Raw genomic sequence first — 27,478 nt, 5'->3', positions numbered from 1 at the left:
CTGGAGTGCTCCATGACAGCTTTCTGATGCAACCCTAGGTGGTTCCAGCGGAGCCTAGTTCTTCAGCCGTTCAAGAGAGGCGTGGCTGCATACCCTTGCTGAGGACCGACGCTGCCCCATTACCCCACTCCCCTCCGGGCCGGTGGGGGTTATCCAGGCATTTCCTGCACTACCGACTTCCACAAGATGGCGGACGTGTCTATCTCCCAGGGGACTACCTGCCTGTAGCCTGAAGTGGCCTATCTTAAATTAGTGGAGCAGTCTTTGAGGAGACTAGATGAGCTGTTCTCTCGCTTATGGGACAACCTAGAACAACGCATTGCGGCATCCTACCCTCAAGAGGGAAACCAGTGAGATGTCAGAGAAGTGAGTGTTGCTTACAAGGTTCACCCACCTAGGCCGAAGGCCATCGTGAGGATTCCCCCCAAAGCATCAGACAGAAGAATGTTCTCCGCTGGCAGCGAAGTTCCACCAAACTCTTCTTTTATTCCCACAAAGGGAAGGGCTTGTACAATTGCAGTCCCCAAGTCTATGGCTATGAGATGCAGGCCTTCATACAAACCTGGGGCTGGAGGGAGACCTCCCAATGCCTCCCTTTCAGTGCTGCCCTTTTTGACTCTCATGCATCGCCACTGTGTTTCCCTACATTGGGCATTGGCTAACTGAGCTACCGTTCATCTGGACAACCATGTTACTCTTATACAGTCTCAGTACTTACTTATGATGGACACCACCCTGCTTCTTATATGCCTTTCTAGCTCATATTTGTTTAGTAGCTAATGTTGTGTTCCTATGCTTTTTATTCTTCTTTTTACTCATGTATTCGTATACGGCTTTACTTTGTAACATCCTAGGTTATCTCCTGGTTAACGCTTATAGAGCTGTAGTGAAGTTAGTATTATGGTTGATAGCTTATAATTTCTGTACTCGACTGATTTAGCACAACGATAAACATTTCTTTTCTTTTTTTTTTTTTTTTTTTTTAATTCTTTATTTTTGAGTGCAGGGTTAAATACAGTTGTATACATTGACTTGTTCAATACTACATATCGTGTTATACATTTGGCACAGGTAGTCAAGAGGTACTGCACTTTTTTTTTTTAAACAAGATAGGAACGTAGATAATACAGGATATGGCATAATTGTGATGTACAAAGTTTGAGTGTCATTCTAGGCTAGTTTGTCTAGTTTCTTGATGTTTTAGCTGTAACTGGCTCTGACATTGACATTTAAATGGTTAGTACTATGTCTTAACAATGTATGAGAAGTTAAGTAGCTAGATGATACATATGCTGAAACCGAGAAGGAGTTAAACTAAGATGATTACTGCAAATTTGTATAACAGTTAAACAGAGAACATATTGCTGGCCTATCAACATTAACCCCCCAGGAGGCCCCTTTAGGAGTGGAAGGGGAAGGCATTATTAATCGAGGGCCGAAAATTAGTATGTCGGCCATCAGGGCTGCTGGAGTCATAGCAAAAAGGAAGAGGGGAAACAAGGGTTAACACAGCCTATCAGAGGTAAGACATCAGGGACAAGGCAAGTGGGCAGCAGGCATGAAAAATAAAAGAGGGAGGGAGTGAGTGAGTACTTAACCGGAATTTCACTTAGTAGACCGGCACTATGCCAGAGGTAAAGTCTCGGACACAATAGGTTTTGAGGCACCTGGTAGTAGCTGTAGCAAGGCTACAGCTAACCTCACCCTGCAGTAATGATGTGATACTGTGATATTAGAGTCCATGCTGCAGGGGATGGTTGTTTTGCGCTGGGACGTGTTCATCCGACGCCTGTTGACGGGGTCTCGGTGGTTCCCGTGCACCTCGATCTGCCAGGCTGCAATTAGGGACAGCTGCTACTCTGCTTTGTCTCAGAGTGTATGTCTTTCCCGACTGCAGACGCAGCACCACCCGGGATCCGCTTTTCTTGCTGCAGACTCCTCCATGCTTTCTGCCTCGTTTTGGTGCCGCTCTCAAACGGGTGCCGTTGGGGTCGGATAGCTGGGTCGTGCGGTCGGTACAGGGTTATCCCTGGTGTGTCGGGTACTTGTGGGATTCTCCCGCTTAATTTCTGCGATCCCCACCGCTTTGCTGTATTGTGTGTGCGAGGTGCTTGTCGGGTCCTCTTCCGCCATCTTGCGAGTTTGTTTGCTGCTGAAGTTGCAGGCTTTTGTTGTGAGGCTTGTGATGGTTGTCGAGGTAAGTGGTTCCCGGCCGTTTTTTGGGCCCCTTGCTGCATTTTGTGCTCGAGCTTGAGCCAAAAGTCTGCAAAGATTCGGTCCAGATTGGACCTTGGGTCGTGTTGTGCTTCGCGGCTGTTTAGGGCCTGCGTGGTCGCCGCCATCTTAGATTGGCCCCAAGGCTCTCTCTATTTTCTTATTTTGTTGTGCAAAAATCAGAGCAGTTTATTTTGGTAAATGTCATGGTGCTACAAGCATGTATGTAATTCGACACTGAAAAAAATAGATTGACAAAAAAAAATTAATTCTGCTATCCTTGCAAGCTGCACACCTATTGCATTTGTAGAAACCTTTCTCTTTATTGGTGATCATGGAGATTCTTTTGTTAGGACCTCTGTGGCTTCTTTTAATTTATTTTAGGAGCTCTGCTAAAGACTACTTGTGGTTTGTTGGGCAATAAACCCTTCAATACCTTGTCTTTGATCAGTGGTACTCTTTGTCCTTCCGTCCCTATAATTTCATTTTCTGCTTCATTAAACCAATTTTCTTCTTCATTAAGCGAAGGTTGTTTTGGTGTCCATTGTGTCCCTTTAAAGATCTTCACTTCTGGGTGTCTTGTGGACACATGTTAAAGGACCACTATAGGCAGGGCCGTCTTAAATTTTGATTGGACCCTGGGCAAGCATTTACTTGGGCCCCCCTGACTACATATAGATACGCACAAATACACTACCTGACACACACACGCAGATACACACTGACCGCATATAGATACACACAAGAACATACAGATACACACAGACTACATATAGATACACTAACACACACATACAAACACTGGCATACATGCAGATACAAAGGTACACACACTGACTTCATATAGATACACCGACACACACACTGACACACATACAGACACACAGATGCACAACCTGAAACACATGCAGATATACAGATACAAACACTGACACATACAGATACATACACAAACACAAATGGACAACATACAGATACAGAGACACATTCTGACAGACATACTGACACAGACAGCCATACTGAAACACACATACACAAAGACATACTGAACAACACAGACAGACACACACACACACAGACATACAGATACACTGACAGACATACTGGCACATATACACACAGACAGATGGACATACTGAAACACACACTGACAGACATATTGACAAACAAAGACATACAGAACCACATGGACACTGACAGACTCACACATAGACATACAGACATTCTGGCACACATACAGACAGACATACTGAAACACACACACAGACATACAGACACACTGACAGACTCACACACACACACACAGACATACTGACAGACTCACACACACACACACACAGACATACTGACACACTGACAGACTCTCTCACACACACAGACATACTGACAGACACACACACACAGACATACTGACACTCTCTCACACACACACACACAGACATACTGACAGACACACACACCCACACACACACACAGACATACTGACACACTGACAGACATACACACATACACTGACAGACATACACACATACACTGACAGACATGCATACATACATACTGAAGCACACAGACACTGACAGACTCACACACACAGACATACAGATACACTGACAGACATACTGGCACACTAACACATACACACTGACCAACTCTCACACACACACACACACACACACACACACACAGACATACTGACACACTGACAGACATACACACATACACTGACAGACATGCACACATACATACATACATACATACTGAAGCACACAGACACTGACAGACTCACACACACAGACATACAGATACACTGACAGACATACTGGCACACTAACACATACACACTGACCAACTCTCACACACACACACACACACACACACACACACAGACAGACTCACACACACACACACAGGCATACTGACACACACACACACACACATACTGACACACTGACAGACTCTCACACACACAGACATACTGACACACTCATACACAGACATACTGACACACTCACACACAGACATACACACACACACACACAGACATACTGACACACTGACAGACATGCACACATACATACATACATACATACATACTGAAGCACACAGACACTGACAGACACACACACAGACATACAGATACACTGACAGACATGCTGGCACACTAACACATACACACACTCAGACACCCATGCAAAATTTCATAACCACCCTCCAGTTTCTTACCTTTTCCTGGAGGGTGGCTTCCCTGGGGTCCAGTGGGCTGGCTGGGGTGGCTGGGAGTTAAGCTGTCCCGGCCTGGCCCCCTCCGGAACAGCTTCTTCCTCCCGCGCAGCTCCTGTTTCTGTGGGAGGAAGTGACGCGCGGCTGTCGGAAAGCAAGGGCCCGGTCGCGCTGTTAAAGCGCCACAGCGCCCAACCGGGCCCCTGCTGACATAGGCCCACCGGGTGGCCCTAAGTGCATGGGCCACCCGATAGTTTGCGGGCAGAGGGCAAACGGAGCAGCTGTCTTGGGCCCCGCAGCAGGGACAGGGCCCGGGGCAGTTGCCCCGCGTTAAAGACGGCCCTGACTATAGGCACCCAGACCACTTCAGCTCAATGAAGTGGTCTGGGTGCCAGGTCCCTCTAGTTTTAACCCTGCAGCTGAAAACATAGCCGTTTCAGAGAAACGGCTATGTTTCACTGAGGGTTAATCCAGCCTCTAATTGCTGTCTCACTGACAGCCGTTAGAGGCACTTCCGCGATTCTCACTGTGAAAATAACAGTGAGAAGACGGGCCTATGTCTCATTTTAGGGTATTATAGCAGTGTGACTGTTCAAATAACACCACAAAGGGCTTTCATTTGATTAAGCAGACACCCCAGGGTATCTTATATGGTGTATATTGTGCCTTAACTTGTCACCATTTTTTCACCAATTTATGTTTGTGGTGAGGGGGGAATAATGGCATTTTTGATATGTACCACTGTCATAGAAATCCCCAAATTATGCTCAGTTACATCTTCGGAGTAAAACAATATGCCCAATGTATGACCTAGACACTATTTTGTGAAGTTACAGGGCTGTAAAAGAGACGTGACAAGTTCAAGTTTTTAAGAGTAAATTTTCATGGAGGGTGTTGATGTGTTCGTGTCCCACTTTGGAGTACTTGAGCAGGCTACATATTACAACTACACCATAAAGGCATACTATTTCTTAACCCCTTAAGGACACATGACGTGTGTGACACGTCATGATTCCAATTTATTCCAGAAGTTTGGTCCTTAAGGGGTTAAAGAAGACATCCCAGGGTATTTCAAAAGGCATAATTTAAACCTTAGCTTGGGATCATTTTTCCGCTAGCTTGTACCAAGTGTAGTGATAATAAGCATTCTCTCTGCCTTTTTGACACACAAAGTGAGTTTGCACAGTATATTTTGCAAACCTTATGCGTGCTACGACTGTATAATACTTCATATAGTTCTCAGCTATGTAGTCTGAGTACAGCAATACCCCCATGTGTACCTATGTACAAATGCATTTGATAATTAGATATGTCATCCTCCCTCGCACCCAAGCTACAGCAGAGCGTTTTCATGAATGCTGCTTCTTCTTGGCTGTCTAACTGCTGTCTGTCACAGTCCTATCATTATAAAGATCTACACTGCCTGCATAGAAAATGGAGCTCTTTATCCCATTCCCTCTTTCTACTTATCTCTGTATTTTTACCGTAGTACCCTAGAATCTTTGAAAGCACAAGGTGGATCTTGTATGGTGTTCTAAGACCGAAGAAACTTTTGCTTTCTTAGACAGTGTTTGTATACAACAACCATTCACTGCAAGTAGAAAAGATAAATATTCTGTGTGGTTGATGATGCGTCCAGACAGTGAATTGTTGGTGATGTGTGACCAGAACAATTTAACCAAATAGCAACCACAAGCATTACGAAATACACATTACAAAACCTTGTTATATGTGTATATGAAAAATAAAGAAAAACACAATTTTACTCCAATATTTAGCAGAGATTGGCAATGAAATGGCTACGTAAAAAGTGTCAAACTAACCTTAGTTAAATAGCCTGTGATGTCTACTGTAAATAAATATATACTTTTGTGTGGCAATTTTTTTTTTCTGTGATGGCTACTAAACCTACAAGACAAACATACCAACTTCTAAAATTGTTGCAAATTGAAATTTTATTTTAGTCCTTGTATTTTGTGACCTGTAACTTTTAAAATAAGCTGAAATCCGGGGGGCGTGGCCTGACTGCACATGTGAGCGGACGTGCAGAAACGGAGCTCTCCCGGTCCGCGGCAATAAATCGACTTTACAAGCCAGTTAAACCCTGAAAACGGATGGACAGAAACACCCAGACAGCGGTGAACACCCAGCACAGATGGCAGCGAAAAAATTTAAGCAAAAAACCCTAAATTTGCACCTGGAACGGCCCCAAACCGCGGAGCCGAAAATCCAAGATGGCGCCGACGATCGGCACTCTCCTATCCACAGCTCTGAATCAGGAGAATATCTAACTGCACCTGACAGCCCAGCTACAAACGCCTCAATCAGGCTAATCATGCAGGAACTGCAATCTTCATTCAAAGCTGACATCCAAAAAATGACTGCAGACATCAAAGCTGACATCCACAGCATAGGAGAACGCACTGCCTCCTTAGAGGACAAGTCAGAAGAATTAGTGGATGCCCATAACGTGTTGGCTGAGGCCTACACTGAACTTGAACGCAAGCTTAAGTTTCTGGAAGACAAGATGGCCGACCAAGAGGATAGAAGCAGGCGGAATAACATCCGTATAAGGGGTATACCTGAGACCATAACGCAACAGGACCTACCCAGGTATGTTAAAGACCTGTTTAAAATCCTGATCCCATCACTGTCGGAGTTTGACCTCATACTCGACAGAACTCACAGACTCCCCAAGCCTAAGCATCTCCCACCTGAAACTGCAAGAGACACAATCACTAGAGTGCACCATTTCACTGTCAAAGACAGGATCATGCAGACCTCTAGGACCGCGAACAAGTGGCCAGAACAGTACAGAGATATCAAACTATTTACAGATCTCTCTGCGGCAACTATGACCAAAAGACGCACGTTTGCACCAATAACCGAAGCACTAAGAAGCGCAAATATCCCTTACAAATGGGGCTTCCCCACAAAACTGCTCGTTAAAAGGAATGGCATCGACAGACCCATCATGACCCCTGAGGACGGCAAAAAGGCGCTACAAGACTGGGACGTACCCTTCGTAACCACCAGCCCTAAGAAGAAACCAGCCCCGGCCCAAACACCTAAGACACTGCAGAAGGACTGGTCGCGAGTGTCTAGAGCCTCCCAAGCACGCACAGACCCAGGAGAGGCGCCGACCTGAGAATATCTGACCACTGCCAGGTCACCCTTTACTAAGGACTTTGAATACAGGTTTATACCGTTCATATGTTATGTTTATGTTATAATATGTCCACCGATCACCCTACCAGGGTTTGACTAAAGGCCATAAGCCTAGCCGCTACGGGTGAGTAACACCCGGCTGCACCATGCTCTATGTTATGATATTATAGATCTCACACGCACCGAGACCTTAGTGTTACACCTCGTGTGGTACACCCCCAAGGCCTTAGTAGCCTTTCGTCTCCGTTGCCTTAGGCAACCACATGTCACCAGAATGTGACTTTCGGAATGATGTATATAGTTTAATCCCCTGTTCTGCTTCCCATCCCTATCCCACCCCCCCCGATGAGAGTACCGTGCAAACTCAATCTACTTCATGCACAATATTACAAACCGCCCATACCTATCAGGGCTACAAAACACGAGAATACCCCCCAGCATGGCCTGAACAAGAAATTGACAGACTGGGCTGCATTTCACGAACCACTGGCGCAGCACGCCACGCACTGGTTAAATGGTAATTAAAATAATGTCCCTCAATGCTAAAGGGCTTAACTCCCCTAATAAACGGCGTCTGGCCATTCAAGAGGCAAGGAGAAGTGGAGCCCAAGTGGCATTTTTCCAAGAGACCCATTTTAAATGGGGCTCTAGACCCAAATTTACCTCCAAGTGGTACCCGCACGATTTCCACTCATGCTACTCGACCAAAAAAAGGGGGGTCTCCATTGTAATTGGCAAAGATGTGGTGTTTTCCTTAGTTAGAAAGATTAGTGATAAGAAGGGCCGTTATCTCATTATACAATGTATGCTGAACAATGCTCCATATACTCTCATTAATGTGTATAGTCCTAACGATAACCAAAATGAATTTTTGCTGAGGATTTTAGCGTTAACTGATATGTATAAACACGGGGAGGTGATCATTGGAGGCGACACAAATTTTTTATTAGATAGTACCCTGGACTCCTCCTCGACAGCCCAAGTCAAAAGTTGCACACTCAAAAATAGGCACGCACTTACAACAAAGATATGTTCTACACTAGCCGCAGCACGCATAGTAGACCCGTGGCGCATTTTACACCCAACTGATATAGACCACACTTGCTACACGGCAGCCCACAACAGTTATTCCCGGATAGACAGATTCCTTATTCCTTCCGTATCAATGGCCCGAATAGAAGGAGCCAAAATTGGAGTAATGACATGGTCAGATCATGCCCCCATCACACTCAGCATCAACGAGACATTCTCCAACAGGGGCTCAGGCTCCTGGAGACTCAATGAATCTCTCTTAACAGACCCATCGGTAGTGTCCCAAATAACACAAGATTTACAACACTATATCACCGAAAACAAAACTGGTGAATCCTCAATTGAAAATATCTGGTTAGCACATAAGGCGGTCATCAGAGGCAGCTTCATAAAACATGCTAGCCATGCCAAAAAACGGAGAACGGCTGAATACAACACCCTCTTAGAAAATATCCGCAATCTAACTCACCATAACAAAAGGGACCCAAACCCCACCACAAAATCAGAACTCCTGACCCTTCATAACAAGCTAAACACCCTCGAACTGGCAAAAACGACATACACACTTAGGAAGCTTAAACACAATTTTTTTATGAGTGGCAACAAAGCTGGGGCTATTTTGGCGTCGCAGCTAAAGAAAAGAACGGTCGCCTCCAGGATCGCCTTCCTCCACGATTCAAAGGGTGTGAAAGTGACGAACCCCCAAACTATCGTAGACCAGTTCGCCAAATACTATGGCGACCTATATAACCTGAAAAATGACCCCAACGTCACTAAGCCGACACCAGATATAATAGACGGTTTTCTATCTTCACTCCACCTACCCAAACTGACAGAAGAAGACCTCATACCCTTAACACGACCCTTCTCCTTAGACGAACTCACGAAAGCAATTTCCCGACTCCCAGCACATAAATCACCAGGCCCAGATGGCCTCACAAACGAATATTACAAGACATTTTCTCCTACCATAGCACCACTACTCCTCCAACTAGTCAATGAGTGCGCCACTAAAGGAGCGCTACCTGACGAAATGCTCCTGGCACACATCTCCACTCTCCCCAAACCCGGCAAACCCCCAACACACTGCAAAAACTACCGACCCATCTCTCTCCTAAATGGAGACGCCAAATTGTATGCAAAACTGATCAGCAACCGGCTAGCCCCCCTCCTCCATAAAATAATTCATAATGACCAGTCGGGGTTCATCCAGAGTCGACAGGGCTCAGATAATACCAGAAAAATTCTAAATATGATCTCAACGTTAGTGTCAGGATCGGGTCAGAGATCCAACACGCAGAGTACAAAGAGTAGCAGATACGTATACCGGTCCTTAGAATGGCCGGACTTAACGTATAACTACGATAGAATGGTCAGAGACAAGCCGAGGTCGAGGGAACGAGAAGACAGGTAAGCGAGAGACAAGCCGGGTCAAGGACAACAGAAAGACAGGAGAGTAAATACCAAAGCCGGGTCAGAACCAAAAGGCAAGAGAATAACAAAGCACTGTGTGACTAGGCGGACTAGAACCACGACAGGGCAATGAGTAAATGAGAGAGCCACTGTTAAGTATCCTGGCTAGAGGGAGAAGACACGCCTCCGGCGAGTCCTGATTCGTCTCCCGAGATTTGAGTGACAGGATGTTCCGGGTTGGCGTCATGACGTCGACCTCCGGTCCTCCTGCTATAAAAGGAAGTGACTCCCTCGCGGCCGGCGTTAGCAAGACCGAGTGAACCGCGAGAGGCCGAGGAGACATGCCGTCCGGACGGATAAACTTCTAAGTCTCTACCTCTCTCAGAGGTAGAGGCTTCAGGTACCCTGACAGTACCCCCCCTCTCAGATACGCCCACCGGGCGGAAGGAGCCGGGGCGAGATGGAAAGCGGGAGTGAAATGCCCTGCGAAGGCGAGGAGCGTGAACATCCTCTTGTGGTACCCAACTCCTCTCCTCAGGACCATAACCCTTCCAGTCAACCAAATATTGTACTCTCCCCCGGGAGACACGAGAGTCAATAATGGAGTTAACCTCATACTCCTCCTGACCCTCCACCTGAACAGGGCGCGGAGGGGCGATTGTGGAGGAGAATCTGTTACAGATTAGAGGTTTCAGCAGTGACACGTGAAAGGAGTTCGGGATGCGTAAAGTAGCTGGGAGAGCTAGACGATACGCCACTGGGTTAATTCGAGTCAAGATCCTGTAGGGACCAATATAACGAGGAGCGAATTTCATGGAAGGAACTTTAAGGCGAATATTCCTAGTACTCAACCAAACTCTATCGCCTGGAACAAAATTCGGAGCCGCCCTTCTACGTTTGTCAGCATGTTTCTTAACCAGTATAGAATTGTGTAGAAGAATCTGTCGAGTCTGATCCCACAACTTCCTCAAATTGGCCACATGGACATCAACTGACGGCACTCCTTGGGAAGGAGAAACCGAGGGAAGAATAGATGGATGAAAGCCATAGTTCATGAAGAAGGGGCTTGAATGCGTAGAGTCACAAACGAGATTGTTGTGCGCAAACTCCGCCCAAGGAATCAAACCGACCCAATCGTCCTGGTGTTCGGAAACAAAACAACGTAAGTATTGCTCAATCTTCTGGTTGGTTCGTTCGGCAGCTCCGTTAGACTGAGGATGATAGGAGGACGAAAAATTCAATTTGATGCCTAATTGAGAACAGAAGGATCTCCAAAAACGTGAAACAAATTGGGAGCCTCTATCAGAAGTGATCTCCGAAGGAATCCCATGCAAGCGAAAAATCTCTTTAGCAAAGATCTCCGCCAATTCAGGAGAAGTCGGGAGTTTAGGCAAAGGTACGAAATGTGCCATCTTGGTAAACCTATCGACTACGGTGAGGATAACAGTGTGCTTTTTAGAAACAGGCAATTCCACAATAAAGTCCATTGCCACACAGGACCAAGGTTTGTCAGGAATTTCCAGAGGTTGTAGAAGGCCACAAGGAAGCGAATGCGGAAGTTTAGTTTTAGTACAGACTTCACAAACTCCGATAAAATCCTTAATATCCTTCCGTAGCAAGCTCCTTATCTGATCAAGTAGCGGAGAATGAACTTTGAGAGTAGTGTTAGCGATAATGTTACACTTGGGTACTATAGAGGACAAAACTGGCTCAGATACGGCAGCAGGTTCATATTGGCGAGATAAGGCATCGGCTTTAGAATTCTTAGAACCTGGCCTATATGTGAGTACGTAGTTGAAGTGAGTGAGAAATATGGACCAACGAGCCTGTCTAGATGATAGTCGTTTAGCCTCTCCAATATAGGATAAGTTTTTATGATCTGTCAAAATAGTAACAGGATGCAAAGTACCCTCCAATAAATGTCTCCACTCCTTCAAGGCCATTATAACCGCTAGTAGTTCCCTGTCACCAATGTCATATCTGCTTTCAGTACCTGACAATTTTTTGGAAAAGTATCCACAAGGATGTAATGGTTTATCTACACCCAACCTTTGGGACAGAACAGCACCTATACCTGTCTCAGAAGCGTCAACTTCGAGTAGGAAAGGTAGTGTAGTATCAGGGTGAACTAAAATTGGTGCGGAAGCAAACAGCTCCTTGAGTGTCTTAAAAGCCAGAAGTGCTTCAGTAGGCCAATTCTTAGTATCAGCCCCTTGTTTGGTCATATTGGTGATGGGAGCAATGATAGAGGAGTATCCTTTAATGAAACGTCTGTAGTAATTGGAGAAACCAATAAATCTCTGGATAGCCTTGAGACCCTTAGGTAAAGGCCAATCTAATATGGATTGGAGCTTCTCCGGATCCATTTCAAACCCCTCCCCAGAAATCACATAACCAAGAAAGGTAGTTTGGGATTGGTCAAAGCTGCATTTCTCTAGTTTGCAGTATAAGCCATGCTGAAGAAGTTTGTGTAAAACCCTTCTGACTTGTCCGTGGTGAGTTTCAATATCCCTGGAATGTATAAGTATATCATCAAGGTATACAATCACACAGTCATCTTGAAACTCCCTAAGAACCTCATTAATAAGGTCCTGAAATACCGCCGGGGCATTGCAGAGACCAAAAGGCATTACAGTATACTCATAGTGCCCATATCGAGTATTGAACGCAGTTTTCCACTCGTCTCCGTCGTGAATTCTCACCAAATTATAAGCACCTCTAAGGTCTAACTTAGTGAAAATCTTAGAACTTTTTAATCGATCAAAAAGCTCGGTGATCAAGGGAATCGGATACACATTTCTAATGGTTATCTTGTTAAGACCTCGGTAGTCAATGCAGGGTCTTAAAGAACCATCCTTCTTTTTAACAAAAAAAAATCCAGCCCCAGCAGGAGAGGAGGATCTTCTAATGAACCCCTTGTCTAGGTTTTCACGAATATACTCCTCTAGAACTAAGTTTTCATTCGTAGACAAAGGGTATACATGACCCCTGGGGGGCATAGTACCAGAAAGTAAATTAATTTTGCAATCAAAAGGCCTATGTGGTGGTAAGGTATCAGCCTTTCCTTTGTCAAATACTGCCTTTAAATCTTGATACAAAGACGGTATCTGTACTTTGGTAGAGTCGGTAGCGTTATTAAGTGAGTTGACACTACAAAGAGGTGACACTTTCTTTAAACAATTCTCTTGACAATCCTGACCCCATGAAACTATTTCCCCTGATCTCCAATCTATAACGGGGTTATGTCTCTTAAGCCAGGAGTATCCCAGGACTATGGGAACAGAAGGGGATGAAATGAGTAGTAGGGATATTTCCTCCTTGTGTAGAATACCAGTAGTTAAGTAAAGAGGTGTGGTCTCCCGGAAAATCACAGGCTCAACTAAAGGTCTACCATCAATGGCCTCAACAGCCAAGGGTGTCTTCCTTAACTGGGATGGGATAGTGTGTTTGGTGAGAAACTTTTGGTCGATAAAACTCTCAGCAGCGCCGGAGTCTATCAATGCCATAGTCTCTAAAGTTCCCTTTTCCCAAGTTAAAGAGACCGGTAATAGGAGTCTATGTTCTTTGTAGTTATGAGTAGAGGACAAAATCGAAACACCCAAGGTCTGTCCTCTAGAGAAACTTAGGTGCGAGCGTTTCCCGGACGACTGGGACAGCTCAAACGTACATGACCTCTGGACCCACAATACATACACAGTCCCTCCCTTCTCCTGTACTGTCTCTCCTCCTCTGAGAGACGAGTAAGGCCTAACTGCATAGGTTCTGAAACCTGTGGAGTTTTGGTTTCAGAAATTTGAAATGATGGTGCTAGTCTAAAGGAAGATTTACCGGTTCTATCTCGAGTATTCTGCCTCTCCCTTAGACGTTCGTCAATACGAGAGATAAAGGAAATTAAGTCTTCCAGGTTCTCGGGAAGCTCTCTTGTCGCTACCTCATCAAGTATTACATCGGATAATCCATTTAAAAATACGTCTATATAGGCCTGTTCATTCTATTTTACCTCTGCCGCCAAAGACCTGAACTCTAGTGCGTAATCCACAAGTGTTTGGTTGTCTTGTCTAAGGCGCAACAGTAACCTGGCTGCATTGACCCTCCTGCCAGGGGGATCAAAAGTTCTTTTAAAAGCAGCTACAAAGGCATTATAGTTATAGACTAATGGATTATCATTCTCCCACAACGGATTAGCCCATCTCAGAGCTTTCTCAATGAGTAAGGTAACAATAAATCCCACTTTTGCCCTATCAGTAGGGTATGAACGGGGCTGTAGCTCGAAATGGATACTGATCTGGTTCAAAAAGCCACGACACCTCTCCGGAGAACCAGCATAACGTACAGGTGGGGTAACTCGGGAAGAAGCACCTACAGTAGCTACCTCTAGCCCTGAACCCATAGAAGAAGCAGATATATTACGCATCTCCTCAGGTGGATTAATAGGACGAGATAGCAGCGCCTGTAGTGCTAGAGCCATCTGATCCATCCTATGATCCATGGCGTCAAACCTAGGATCAGGAGAACCAAGCTGACAATTTGTACCTGCAGGATCCATGGCCCTGTCGTAATGTCAGGATCGGGTCAGAGATCCAACACGCAGAGTACAAAGAGTAGCAGATACGTATACCGGTCCTTAGAATGGCCGGACTTAACGTATAACTACGATAGAATGGTCAGAGACAAGCCGAGGTCGAGGGAACGAGAAGACAGGTAAGCGAGAGACAAGCCGGGTCAAGGACAACAGAAAGACAGGAGAGTAAATACCAAAGCCGGGTCAGAACCAAAAGGCAAGAGAATAACAAAGCACTGTGTGACTAGGCGGACTAGAACCACGACAGGGCAATGAGTAAATGAGAGAGCCACTGTTAAGTATCCTGGCTAGAGGGAGAAGACACGCCTCCGGCGAGTCCTGATTCGTCTCCCGAGATTTGAGTGACAGGATGTTCCGGGTTGGCGTCATGACGTCGACCTCCGGTCCTCCTGCTATAAAAGGAAGTGACTCCCTCGCGGCCGGCGTTAGCAAGACCGAGTGAACCGCGAGAGGCCGAGGAGACATGCCGTCCGGACGGATAAACTTCTAAGTCTCTACCTCTCTCAGAGGTAGAGGCTTCAGGTACCCTGACAGTTAGAATCCAGGAAAGCACCAGGCCTCCTTCTCGCGTTAGACGCGGAGAAGGCCTTTGACCGCCTCAACTGGACCTACATGGCCAAAGTTCTAACACACTTTAACTTCCCGGCACCCGTTGTCACTAGCATTATGGCCCTATACCACCGCCCAGCAGCTAAAGTCTCACATGGGGGATTCCTATCCACTGCTTTTTCGATAACAAATGGTACCCGACAAGGTTGTCCTCTGTCACCCCTTCTATACATACTCGCACTAGAGCCCCTAGCCCAGAAGATCCGATCTCACCCCGAAATAATAGGTGTTGATATCCACAACAAAACATACAGCTTGGCCTTGTTCGCCGATGATATATTTATAGCACTGTCGGACCCAAACCGCTCCCTCACCCCCTTGTTAGACCTCCTACATCACTTTGGAGATATATCCTACTACCGCCTTAACCAAGATAAGACCCAAGCCTTACCAATAAACCTACCTAAACCCCTGCTATCCTCGCTCCAAACTTCCCACCAGTTTGATTGGAAGTCTACCTCGATCACGTACCTAGGAGTAAAAATAGCCGCCTCAATTTCTACCACCTCACATTTGAATTATAAACCTTTACTGACGTCATGTAAGGTAGAAATGGGCAGATGGAAACACACTAACATCTCATGGTTAGGGAGAATTAACACGTATAAGATGATGATCCTCCCACGTATCCTGTACATCTTTCGCATGATACCACTGGGGATTACCCCCCAATTTTGTAAAGCCCTACAAAAACTATGTGGCACCTACATATGGAACGGGAAAAAACCAAGGGTATCATTGAGGCTTCTCCAAACAGCACCACGACTGGGAGGGGTGGGTCTTCCCAACCTGCAACTATACCACAAAGCCGCGATACTTTCTGCAGGCGTGCTCTAACATGCACACCCAGGCATGCTACAATGGGTGGACATGGAAAGGGCACAATTCACAGATGCTTCCCTGATAGAATACCTGTGGACACCGAGGAAATTTAGGGCCAAACGCAATGACCTGTTCCCGACCACACAAATCACAATATCCACATGGGATACGTTTATGGACCAAGTGGGACACAGAGACAGACTGCACCCCAAATCCCCACTCTCCGCCTTACGGGCTATAGTGCCCAATATCCCCTTAAAAGTATGGACCACAGCAGGAATCACAACACTGTCACAGCTGTTAGACACTAATGGTACGATCCCATTTCCAATCCTTCAGCAACAGTGGCAACTCCCGAACAAGGCAATATTCTCCTATTTACAAATCAAAAGTGCACTACAAGCACACACGCTCCCACTTCATACCGCACCATCCACAACCAATATTACCCCTTCCATACTTCTGAGTAGGTGCTGGACGGCACCCACGAAACCCAAAACACTCACACTGTGCTACAAAGCTTGGCAAGAGCTCTACTCCACCACGTCATACCCCTACAAGACCCACTGGGAGACAGACTGTGAAACGACACTGACAGACCAAGACTGGCTTCGGGCCCTCAATGGCCTCTCCAAATGGACAAAGTGCTATACGCACATTGAAGCCCACAGAAAGCTCCTATACCGCTGGTACATGACCCCCCAGAGGCTCCACCGCATATACCCCAACACACCACACACTTGCTGGAGGTGCAATGACAAGGTGGGCACTCTGGAGCACCTGTGGTGGTCCTGTAGCGATATCCGGCATCTTTGGACCGCAGTATCGACAACACTAGACCAACTGCAGATCCCCAAATTCCACCTGACAAAAACCTCCTGTCTCCTACTAATACTCCCTGACGACCTCTCCATCACACAAAAACAAATAACAGCCATCACTATATTGGCAGCAAGAAATCTGCTGACGCAAAACTGGAAATCTCAGACCTGCCCATCCTTGACCCAACTCCAGAATAGAATCTCCCAATATAAGACATACGAGAGAATGGCAATTATGTCCCCACAAAAGAAATTAGCGTTTGACACGGGATGGGGTCAATGGGAAGGGGTACCAAACGACACAAGTAGGATCTCTGGACTCGACTACCGTGTTGACATTAACACGAAGTCACAACCAACCATCTCCCCAGGTCCCCCAACATGCCCCAGGTAAACCAAGACATGCTAACCGAACAATTGTACTCATACAGCGCGTAGAATACTAGGCGCAAGGTTTTCTTAAGGTACTCTCAAGCCCCCCCCCCCTAACTAATCCATCATCTCCCGATATATCCCCCACCCTCCCCATCCTCCCCCCGACTCATAATTTAACTCTAGCTCGTTCATTACACGAAACGATGACACGCAGGCACCGAACCGTGACCTAACCACGTGAACAATAGATTTGCTAATCTGTATTGTATCAATGTGGTAACTACCTTTAAGTGTCAACCTCTGTTCCAACGACGATGTTAATATGATCATACGAGAACTGTAAATCAATGTAACCCCCTGTTTACCCTCCCCTTCTTCATTCTGTATCCCGCATCATACTTGCTGAAAAATAATAAAATATAAATTTGAAAAATAAGCTGAAATCCTATACATGTGATGTACTCTATACATCAAGACACATAAATTAATTTATTTTGAATTACTTTTTCTAAGCTGGACATATTGTGCACACGCTATTATTGCCAAAACTGTGAAAAAAATCTTTTTCATTTTATTGCATTTTTTTATAATTAATGAGAATGTATCTATGTATATGTGACATCAAATGAAAGCCCTGTTTGCCCTCTGAAAAACAATACATAATATGTGTTGGTGCAATAAATGACAGAAAAAAAAAACAGTATAAAAGAAAATTGCCTGACACTGGACGTCCTAACACTCGTTGAGCTTCAAATTAAACAAAAGAGCAATTTTTTTTTGTAGAGACGTGCATTTGCATGTAACCAATCAGTCCAACTACCTTGACATAGTAAGAAAAGTTGGGTAATGGAACTGAAATGGTTAATGTATGCTGTTTCACAGCTGTAAAATACAAATTTACGTTATCTTGTTGATTTTGAAGCCCTATGAGTGTGTTCTGCACTTTGGCTGAGATCATCAAACTTGATGATCTCAGCCAATCCAATGCTTTCCCATAGGAAAGCAATGAGAGGCTATTGTGCATGTGTGGCAAAAAGCTGCGCGGCCAATCGGCAAATCCATGGGGAACGTTCAGCGCCTCCTTGCAAACCCAATTTAATACACTGCCCCCTTCCCACATTCTAATACACTGCTCCCAAACTAATACACTGCCTTCTTCAATCTAATACACAGCCTTCTGCAACCCCGCACCCCACCTCTAATACACTGTTTCCCCTCCCTCCACTTTAATACTCTGCACCCTCCTTCCAATCTAATACACTGCCCCCCCCTCCCTCCACTCAAATTGAATACACTGTCCCTTCCCTCCCCCAATTTAACATATTACACAGGAAATTCCCTCAAGCCCCTCTTCCCCTACCTTAGGATGAGTTGCCTGTCTGCCAGTTCTTGGTGCATATTCAGCGGCCAGAGTGGACTAATGCTTAGCGTTCTTGCGGCTGCCGGAGCACACAATCGTCCGTGGCAGGGCAGGCAGGAAACACAGCACAAAGCGGCCTCAGGGCAGGTGGGCAGCAAATATATACTCATTGTGGGCTGCAAGTTTCACATGCTTGATTTAAAATATATTATTTTTAACCTTACAATGTTCAATTATGGCAAATATAGTTTTATTGAGAGAAGATTTTGCAGTGTTATAATGCAAAGCAACCATGCATACATTACAATTACACCAAGTTTCAATGATATGGCACACATTTGCATGAGTTTCTTTAGCTTGAAAAAAACAAACGCATAATTAGATCTGTGTATCCTTGCCTATTGCTAGAACAAAATGTCATTTTTGCAAGCCACTATTTTTTTTAAATAAAGTTTAGATGGTAATTTTCTCTTGAATGAACATCTTAATGTAATGTGTGGTGCATGACTGTGTATTTTATTATGTGTACATGTGCTCAATAGACCAATACTGTAATTTATTGAACTTCTTTTATTGTACATATATTTTTAATAGGCGTCAATTGCCCAGAACCTGTTGTTCCCAACTCTGTAAAGGAATCTGGATTTGTGGGTCCATACAAGCTGAATTTTGGTGTCACATTTAAGTGTAAAGAAGTAAACATTATGATTGGATCTAGCAGTGTTAAATGTAATGCTGACAGTCAGTGGACGCCAGAATTACCACAGTGTGTGGGTATGTATTCATCGTTTTTGTTCTACTGGCTATATGCATTTGATAATTAGATCTGTCATCCTCCCTCTCACCCAAGCTACAGCAGAGCGTTTTCATGAATGCTGCTTCTTCTTGGCTGTCTAACTGCTGTCTGTCACAGTCCTAGCATTATAACGATTTACTCTGCTTGCATAGAAAATGGAACTCTCTATCCCATTCCCTCTTTCTACTTATCTCTGTATTTTTACCGTAGTACCCTAGAATCTTTCAAAGCACAAGGTGGATCTTGTATGGTGTTCACATCCTATACAAGACCTAAGAAACTTTTGCTTTCTTAGACAGAGTTTGTATACAACAACCATTCGCTGCAAGTAGAAAAGATTAATATTCTGTGTGGTTGATGATGCGTCCAGCCAGTGAATTGTTGGTGATGTGTGACTGGAACAATTTAACCAAAAGCAACTTCTCAATTTCTCAAATTGTTGATGTGGGGCTATTTTGGTTTTGTGTTGATGGATGATGTAAATTGATAACCTGTGCTGCTCGTCTAGTATCAGAGTTCTCTGTGGATGATTAAGGCTGCATGGAAGATGTATTCATGCTGTGTGGCTCATTAGTTTTACGTGGTTTATTTATGGATGCTGCTTGTATTATTAGTGATGCCTTGGTGCTTTGTGAATTTCTAACATCCATATGCAAAATAACCCGTTTTCTGTCACTGTCTTTCCTTTTGATGTATAACAACCTTATGATATTTAGTCTTGGTTTTGTATATTCTTTTTTTTAGATGGTTGTTATTCACCTCCTGTCAAAAATTCTGAAGAGCTGAATCCAAATTATAGAACACAGACCATCTTCCTTAAGGGTGCCAGAGTAGAATATTCCTGTGTGACTGGATATGAAGCAAGGTCTGAACTTGCTAGAACATGCAATGGTCGATTAGAGTGGACTGATATGCGTGAATCCTTATGTACACGTAAGCATATTTCATTCTTTAATTCTCTTTTTCGGTTTGTTTCTGCAAAGCATTGTAAATTAGAAGATACACTGAATGGATGTAGGTATTAAATTGTATATAGGCAACCCGTGTCACTCTAAGGTGATAGAGAATCTATGACATTGATGACACCACTGGCGCTAGATGTGGCACTCTGCGTCTGCCTATAGGGTATATCAATAGGTATAAAAATCTAAGACTTTTTCTATGAGTGACACCACTCGACATTTACTTTCGTTTCCCGCTTTTCTCGGCACCTCTCTTGCGGTTTGATATCTTCTGCTGGCTATATCAGGCAGCCATTTAAGTGCCCGGGTAATCTTAGACGGTTGATAGCCATCCATGCAAAGCAGGGAAACTAGCTACCGATCAGGGTAGCCTTTTCACAGCCATTTTGAACCTGCAGCCCTCTTATATTAAGAACTGTGAAATTCTTTCCTTAACTATCAAGATCTGCTATTCCTATACTATCTCTCTGTACAAGGTGCCCATGAAGGTACCATTCTAGCTGCCTTAACTCTCTACTATCTGTACTCAGTAAGGGGTTTCTAGATTACCATCTACCCTTAATGCATATACGAGAGGCTGCGATTGCTGTACTCTATATTTTATAAGCGAGTGTATTACGAGCACACTACAGTTAAGAAACATTTTAGCTCTCTGAGGAAATCTTTTGTACTAACTAATACCCATTACTACAAGGCAGCCGAACTAGCGTTTATCTTCAGTTCTAATACTGATAGAGGTATCTGGGCTGTGTATGTGGTTCTCTCTAATTAGTTTGACTCTACCCATAGACCGGACAATTCAGCACTAATATTGTAAGTTTCCTTCTATGTGACATTTAAAGGACCACTCTAGGCACCCAGACCACTTCAGCTTAATGAGGTGGTCTGGGTGCCAGGTCCCTCTAGGATTAACCCTTTTTTTTATAAACATAGCAGTTTCAGAGAAACTGCTATGTTTATACTGAGGGTTAATCCAGCCTCCAAAACCTCTAGTGGCTGTCTCATTGACAGCCGCTATAGGCGCTTGCGTGCTTCGCACTGTGAAAATCACAGTGCGAGCACGCAAGCGTCCATAGGAAAGCATTGTAAATGCTTTCCTATGCGACCGGCTGAATGCGAGCGCGGCTCCTGTTGCGCATGCGCATTCAGCCGATGACGTCGCGAGGAAGAAGGAGAGGAGAGCTCCCCGCCCGGCGCTGGAGAAAGAGGTAAGTTTAACCCCTTCCTCCCCCCAGAGCCCGGCGGGAGTGGGTCCCTGAGGGTGGGGGCACCCTCAGGGCACTATAGTGCCAGGAAAACGAGTATGTTTTCCTGGCACTATAGCGGTCCTTTAAGAGTCTTTGCGATGTTTATAGATTGATTTTTGGCCGGCTGCCCCACTAAATTGAGCACTGTTTCGATCATATCACTCAGATACATTGTAGCGTATTATACGCATTCTTTATACAATGATACATATTGCTCTTTACTGTTGCAGTGCATCAAACCTTTTAAGGTGCTATATTTTGTGACCGTTTTGACCAACTTCATCTCTCTATTTACCAATCTTTGTGAGAATCTTACATTGAGTTTTGGCTGATTACTCAAATACGATACTAGCTAGATAAGACAAATTTGGAAACATTTCCCTGTACTGGACATATTTTTTATACCCTGCGATGTATTGTTATAGCTACCTTCGTTAACTCCATTTATTTTCTCACTTTTTATGTGTCATTCCTCACTCCCTTAACCATTTATATTTGTGCTTTTTGCGTAGACTACTGTAATTGACTTTTGTGAAGTCAGGTAGCTACAGCAAGGGTTTTTCTTTTGTTTACGGTTTGTCTTTTGGACCTTGCATAATATTTTGGTAAATATTAAAGTATCTTTCTTTAGTCATTATCCCCCTCTCCATATCTATAGTATAACTAGGGACAGATTTTCTCTTCCTTCTTTCTCCTGTTACCAATTTCTTCAAGAAAGGGTCAAGCAGGTCTGTTTAATGAGCACACAAAAACAACAGCTCTCATGCAGCAAAAAAACTCTTCCTCAGTGGAAGACAAAATTACAGTTCAGTTCAGTCAGTGTTTCAATTTATGACCGTTATTGGGTCAGACAGAGTTTGAATATATGACATTTAACCCCTTAACGCCGTTACGGCGTTCCATGCCGCCACGCATTAAATGGGCTTTAAAGCCGTTGCGGCGGCATGGTACGTCGTAACGGCTTTGAGCCCCTGGAGGAGAGGTGTACTTACCTCCGCCGCGATCCTCTTCTGGGGGGCTGCCTGACAGCCCAGGCAGCCCCCCTCCGGCAAATGAGGCCCCCGGGGGCCATGTGATCGCTCTCAAAGAGCGATCACATGGCCCCCTATAGCTGGCTATGGATCTGCCAGCAGGGGGGCTGTCTGAAATGTCAGACAGTCCCCCTGCTGGTGGGAAGTAATAAAAAAAAATATTAAACATGTGTAAAAATAAATGTAAAATATTTGTATATATATATATATAATATGTATATATATTATAAATATAATATATATACATATTATATATATGTAACGTCATACAAAGTGTATTTTAATATTAATATTAGTATATATATTAATATTAAAATACACTTAGAATGACGTTACATATATATATAATATGTATGTACACTGCGTGCAGAATTATTAGGCAAATAAGTATTTTGACCACATCATCCTCTTTATGCATGTTGTCTTACTCCAAGCTGTATAGGCTCGAAAGCCTACTACCAATTAAGCATATTAGGTGATGTGCATCTCTGTAATGAGAAGGGGTGTGGTCTAATGACATCAACACCCTATATCAGGTGTGCATAATTATTAGGCAACCTCCTTTCCTTTGGCAAAATGGGTCAAAAGAAGGACTTGACAGGCTCAGAAAAGTAAAAAATAGTGAGATATCTTGCAGAGGGATGCAGCACTCTTAAAATTGCAAAGCTTCTGAAGCGTGATCATCGAACAATCAAGCGTTTCATTCAAAATAGTCAACAGGGTCACAAGAAGCGTGTGGAGAAACCAAGGCGCAAAATAACTGCCCATGAACTGAGAAAAGTCAAGCGTGCAGCTGCCAAGATGCCACTTGCCACCAGTTTGGCCATATTTCAGAGCTGCAACATCACTGGAGTGCCCAAAAGCACAAGGTGTGCAATACTCAGAGACATGGCCAAAGTAAGAAAGGCTGAAAGACAACCACCACTGAACAAGACAAGCTGAAACGTCTAGACTGGGCCAAGAAATATCTCCAGACTGATTTTTCTAAGGTTTTATGGACTGATGAAATGAGAGTGAGTCTTGATGGGCCAGATGGATGGGCCCGTGGCTGGATTGGTAAAGGGCAGAGAGCTCCAGTCCGACTCAGACGCCAGCAAGGTGGAGGTGGAGTACTGGTTTGGGCTGGTATCATCAAAGATGAGCTTGTGGGGCCTTTTCGGGTTGAGGATGGAGTCAAGCTCAACTCCCAGTTTCTGGAAGACACCTTCTTCAAGCAGTGGTACAGGAAGAAGTCTGCATCCTTCAAGAAAAACATGATTTTCATGCAGGACAATGCTCCATCACACGCGTCCAAGTACTCCACGGCGTGGCTGGCAAGAAAGGGTATAAAAGAAGAAAATCTAATGACATGGCCTCCTTGTTCACCTGATCTGAACCCCATTGAGAACCTGTGGTCCATCATCAAATGTGAGATTTACAAGGAGGGAAAACAGTACACCTCTCTGAACAGTGTCTGGGAGGCTGTGGTTGCTGCTGCACGCAATGTTGATGGTGAACAGATCAAAACACTGACAGAATCCATGGATGGCAGGCTTTTGAGTGTCCTTGCAAAGAAAGGTGGCTATATTGGTCACTGATTTGTTTTTGTTATGTTTTTGAATGTCAGAAATGTATATTTGTGAATGTTGAGATGTTATATTGGTTTCACTGGTAAAAATAAATAATTGAAATGGGTATATATTTGTTTTTTGTTAAGTTGCCTAATAATTATGCACAGTAATAGTCACCTGCACACACAGATATCCCCCTAAAATAGCTATAACTAAAAACAAACTAAAAACTACTTCCAAAAATATTCAGCTTTGATATTAATGAGTTTTTTGGGTTCATTGAGAACATGGTTGTTGTTCAATAATAAAATTAATCCTCAAAAATACAACTTGCCTAATAATTCTGCACTCCCTGTATATTATATATATAATAGATGTACATATATATATTATATATAAATACGTATAAATAAAATAATAAATAAATAAAATAATAAAATTAAAATATTGAAACAAAATTAAATATAAATTATATATGCATATGTAATTTCATTCTAACTGTATTCTGTTATTAATATATATATATATATCGGTAACAAAATACACTTAGAATGACATTCTATATATATCTATCTATATATAAAATACAAATAACCGCAAATATATATATATATATATATATATATATATATATATATATATAGATAAATACATATAATTGCATAAAAGATTACATTAGTATACCCGTAGAATTTAAATACCTATAAATGCATATATATTAAAATTCTACTTGTATATTTAAATAATCTTTTAACATAATTATGTGATTTGATTAATACAAATTTGATTGACATGCCTGACAACACAGGGAGAAAGTGCAGAGAATTTAATTCGCAAGCACTATATTTGACCCTGTAACTCTCCAAGACACCATAAAACCTGTACATAGGGGGTACTGTTTTACTCGGGAGACTTCGCTGAACTCAAATATTAGTGTTTCAAACTGGTAAATTGTATTACAACGATGATATTTTAAGTAAAAGTGAAGTTTTTCACATTTTTTTACAAACGAACTGCACTTTTATGGTCTATATTATTGTTGTAATATGTTTTACTGTTTTAAAACACTAATATTTGTGTTTAGTGAAGTCTCCCGAGGAAAACAGTACCCCCCATGTACAGGTTTTATGGTGTTTTGGAAAGTTAGAGAGTCACATATAAGGCTTGCATTTAATTTTTTTTTACATTGAAATTTGGCAGATTGGTTATGTTGCCTTTGAGAGCGTATGGTAGCCCAGGAATGAGAATGAGAATTACCCCCATAATGGCATACCATTTGCAAAAGTGGACAACCCGAGGTATTGCAAGTGGGGTATGTCCAGTCTTTCTTAGTAGCCACTTAGTCACAAACACTGGCCAAATATTAGTTTTTTTGCTTTTTTCACACAAAAACAAATATGAACGCTAACTTTGGCCAGTGTTTGTGACTAAGTGGCTACTAAAAAAGACTAAACATACCCCACTTTCAATACCTTGGCTTGTCTACTTTTTCAAATGCTATGCCATTATGGGGGTAATTCTCATTCCTGGGCTACCACATCGTCTCAAAGGTAACATTACTAATCTGGAAAATTTCAATTTGAAAATGGAATGTTCTATATTTGACCCTGTAACTTTCCAAAACAACATAAAACCTGTTAATGGTGATTACAAATATGTGCATTTTTTTGCAGTAAAACCTAACAGTATTGTGACATTCACAGTTAAAATGTCAGACGGAAATGCAAATTTAAGAAAAAATCTTATTTTCTCACATTTTTTTTTAATTTTATTCATAATAAATTATGTTCCATATATGAATAGTTAATGATAAATTAAAGCCCTGTTTCTCCTGAACAAAATGATATATAATAAGTGTGGGTGCATATAATTTGAAAGAGGGGAACTACGGGTGAACAGACATATAGCGTAAATTCTAGTTTTTGTTTACGTTTTGTTTTGATCAGAACGTGCACTATTGACTCCGTCCTGAAGGGGTTAAGGAGCAGACAGAGTACAAAAAAATCCAATATGCCCAAATAACGTTTTTTTTTTTTTGTGTTTTTTTTTGTGGTTTTTCAGTTTTTCAAAGAAGTTGGGGTAGCAAACATTGCAGTTACATTGGAGTGTAATAGCTTAGTACACTGTAGATTACACTACTTATGTACAGCGATTGTTCTTTTGTTCATTTTAGGACCAGAGTGGTCTCCATTTTGGATTTTTACCCTCTTCTCGCTTGGAGAGGTTCTTTTGAATGTGGTGTTTTATGAGTCGGGGTGGCTTTTGTAGCATCTATGTCTCCTAGGGTGTGTGGATTTCGTGGTTTGTAGGGTGTACTTTCGTCTGTGCCGTGGCCTGCTCCTTGTGATTCACACATATGGTGAGTGAGGCTGTAGCCTCCCATATGTCCGACCAATCTGATGGAGCCTATGTCTCTTTCCCACGCCTTTGTGTATGAGAGGGTGTCTTCTGGGGAGTTGGCGTTTAAGAGGAGGTACATGGTAGAGATTTGTCTCTTTTGTATGGGTGCGTGTAGGCATGTTTTTTCAAATTGGGTTGGCCCAGCGGTGGCAGCTACCTTGTTGTGTGGTTCAGTGAGGAAGCTGCGTATCTGGAGGTATCGAAAGTGGTCAAATGTGTTTAGTGGGGTCTGTCTGGGCAGGTCTTGGAAGGGTCGGAATTGTTGGCCTTGGGAGAAGTGGAGGAATCTGTATAGCCCGTTGTCCTCATATCTTGCGAAGTCTTGAGGCGATAGGCCTGGGGGAAATTGTATTGTTTCTCCGAATGGGTGTGAGAGGTGATTTGTTAACTATGGGGTTCTTAGAGATTGTGGTGTCCCAGATATTAAAGGATGTTGTTAGGGCGGGGGTGGTTCGCAGAGTTGGTGGTCTGTCTTTCTTGGGCACCCAAAAGAGTAGTGAGAGGTGGTCACGTCCCAGGAGGTCATGTTCCAGGTCCACCCATAGCTTGAGCCCCGGTTGTGCATGTAGGTTTTGTATCTGGGCTAGTTGGGCCGCCTGGTAGTAGTGGTAAAAGTTTGGGAGGCCCAGGCCTCCGGTTCTGGTGGTTTTATACATTGTGGCTCTTTTGATACGTGGCCTTTTGTTGGACCAAATTAATTTGTCTGTTAGTTTGAAGTGTTTTGAAGTCATGTTTGGATATGGGTATGGGTAGAGTTTAAAATAAATATAGGGGGGGCGGGGCCTGGGCTTCATGGTGGCTGGACGTGCTTCGGGTGAGCTCCGAGCTCAATCCTCCCATGCAGCCTGATTAACTGCACACCAGCCAGCCCGGACC

The 27,478-nt window shown here is 43.6% G+C and overlaps 1 protein-coding gene across 2 annotated transcripts in view; it reads left to right on the top strand.

Annotated features, from left to right (window-relative positions):
• LOC134608294 (tigger transposable element-derived protein 1-like) overlaps nucleotides 1-27,478 on the top strand; it is a 151,367-nt gene that overhangs the window by 95,476 nt on the left and 28,413 nt on the right. For both annotated transcript variants that reach the window (XM_063451005.1, XM_063450997.1), the window contains exons 8-9: nucleotides 19,211-19,390; nucleotides 20,157-20,345. In XM_063451005.1, coding sequence (XP_063307075.1) covers nucleotides 19,211-19,390; nucleotides 20,157-20,345 — 369 coding nt within the window. The remainder of the gene's footprint in view (nucleotides 1-19,210; nucleotides 19,391-20,156; nucleotides 20,346-27,478) is intronic.

Source organism: Pelobates fuscus, chromosome 1 (genome assembly GCF_036172605.1).
Source record: "Pelobates fuscus isolate aPelFus1 chromosome 1, aPelFus1.pri, whole genome shotgun sequence".
NCBI classification, from domain to species: domain Eukaryota; kingdom Metazoa; phylum Chordata; class Amphibia; order Anura; family Pelobatidae; genus Pelobates; species Pelobates fuscus.
This window is presented reverse-complemented; position numbering and strand designations above follow the sequence as displayed.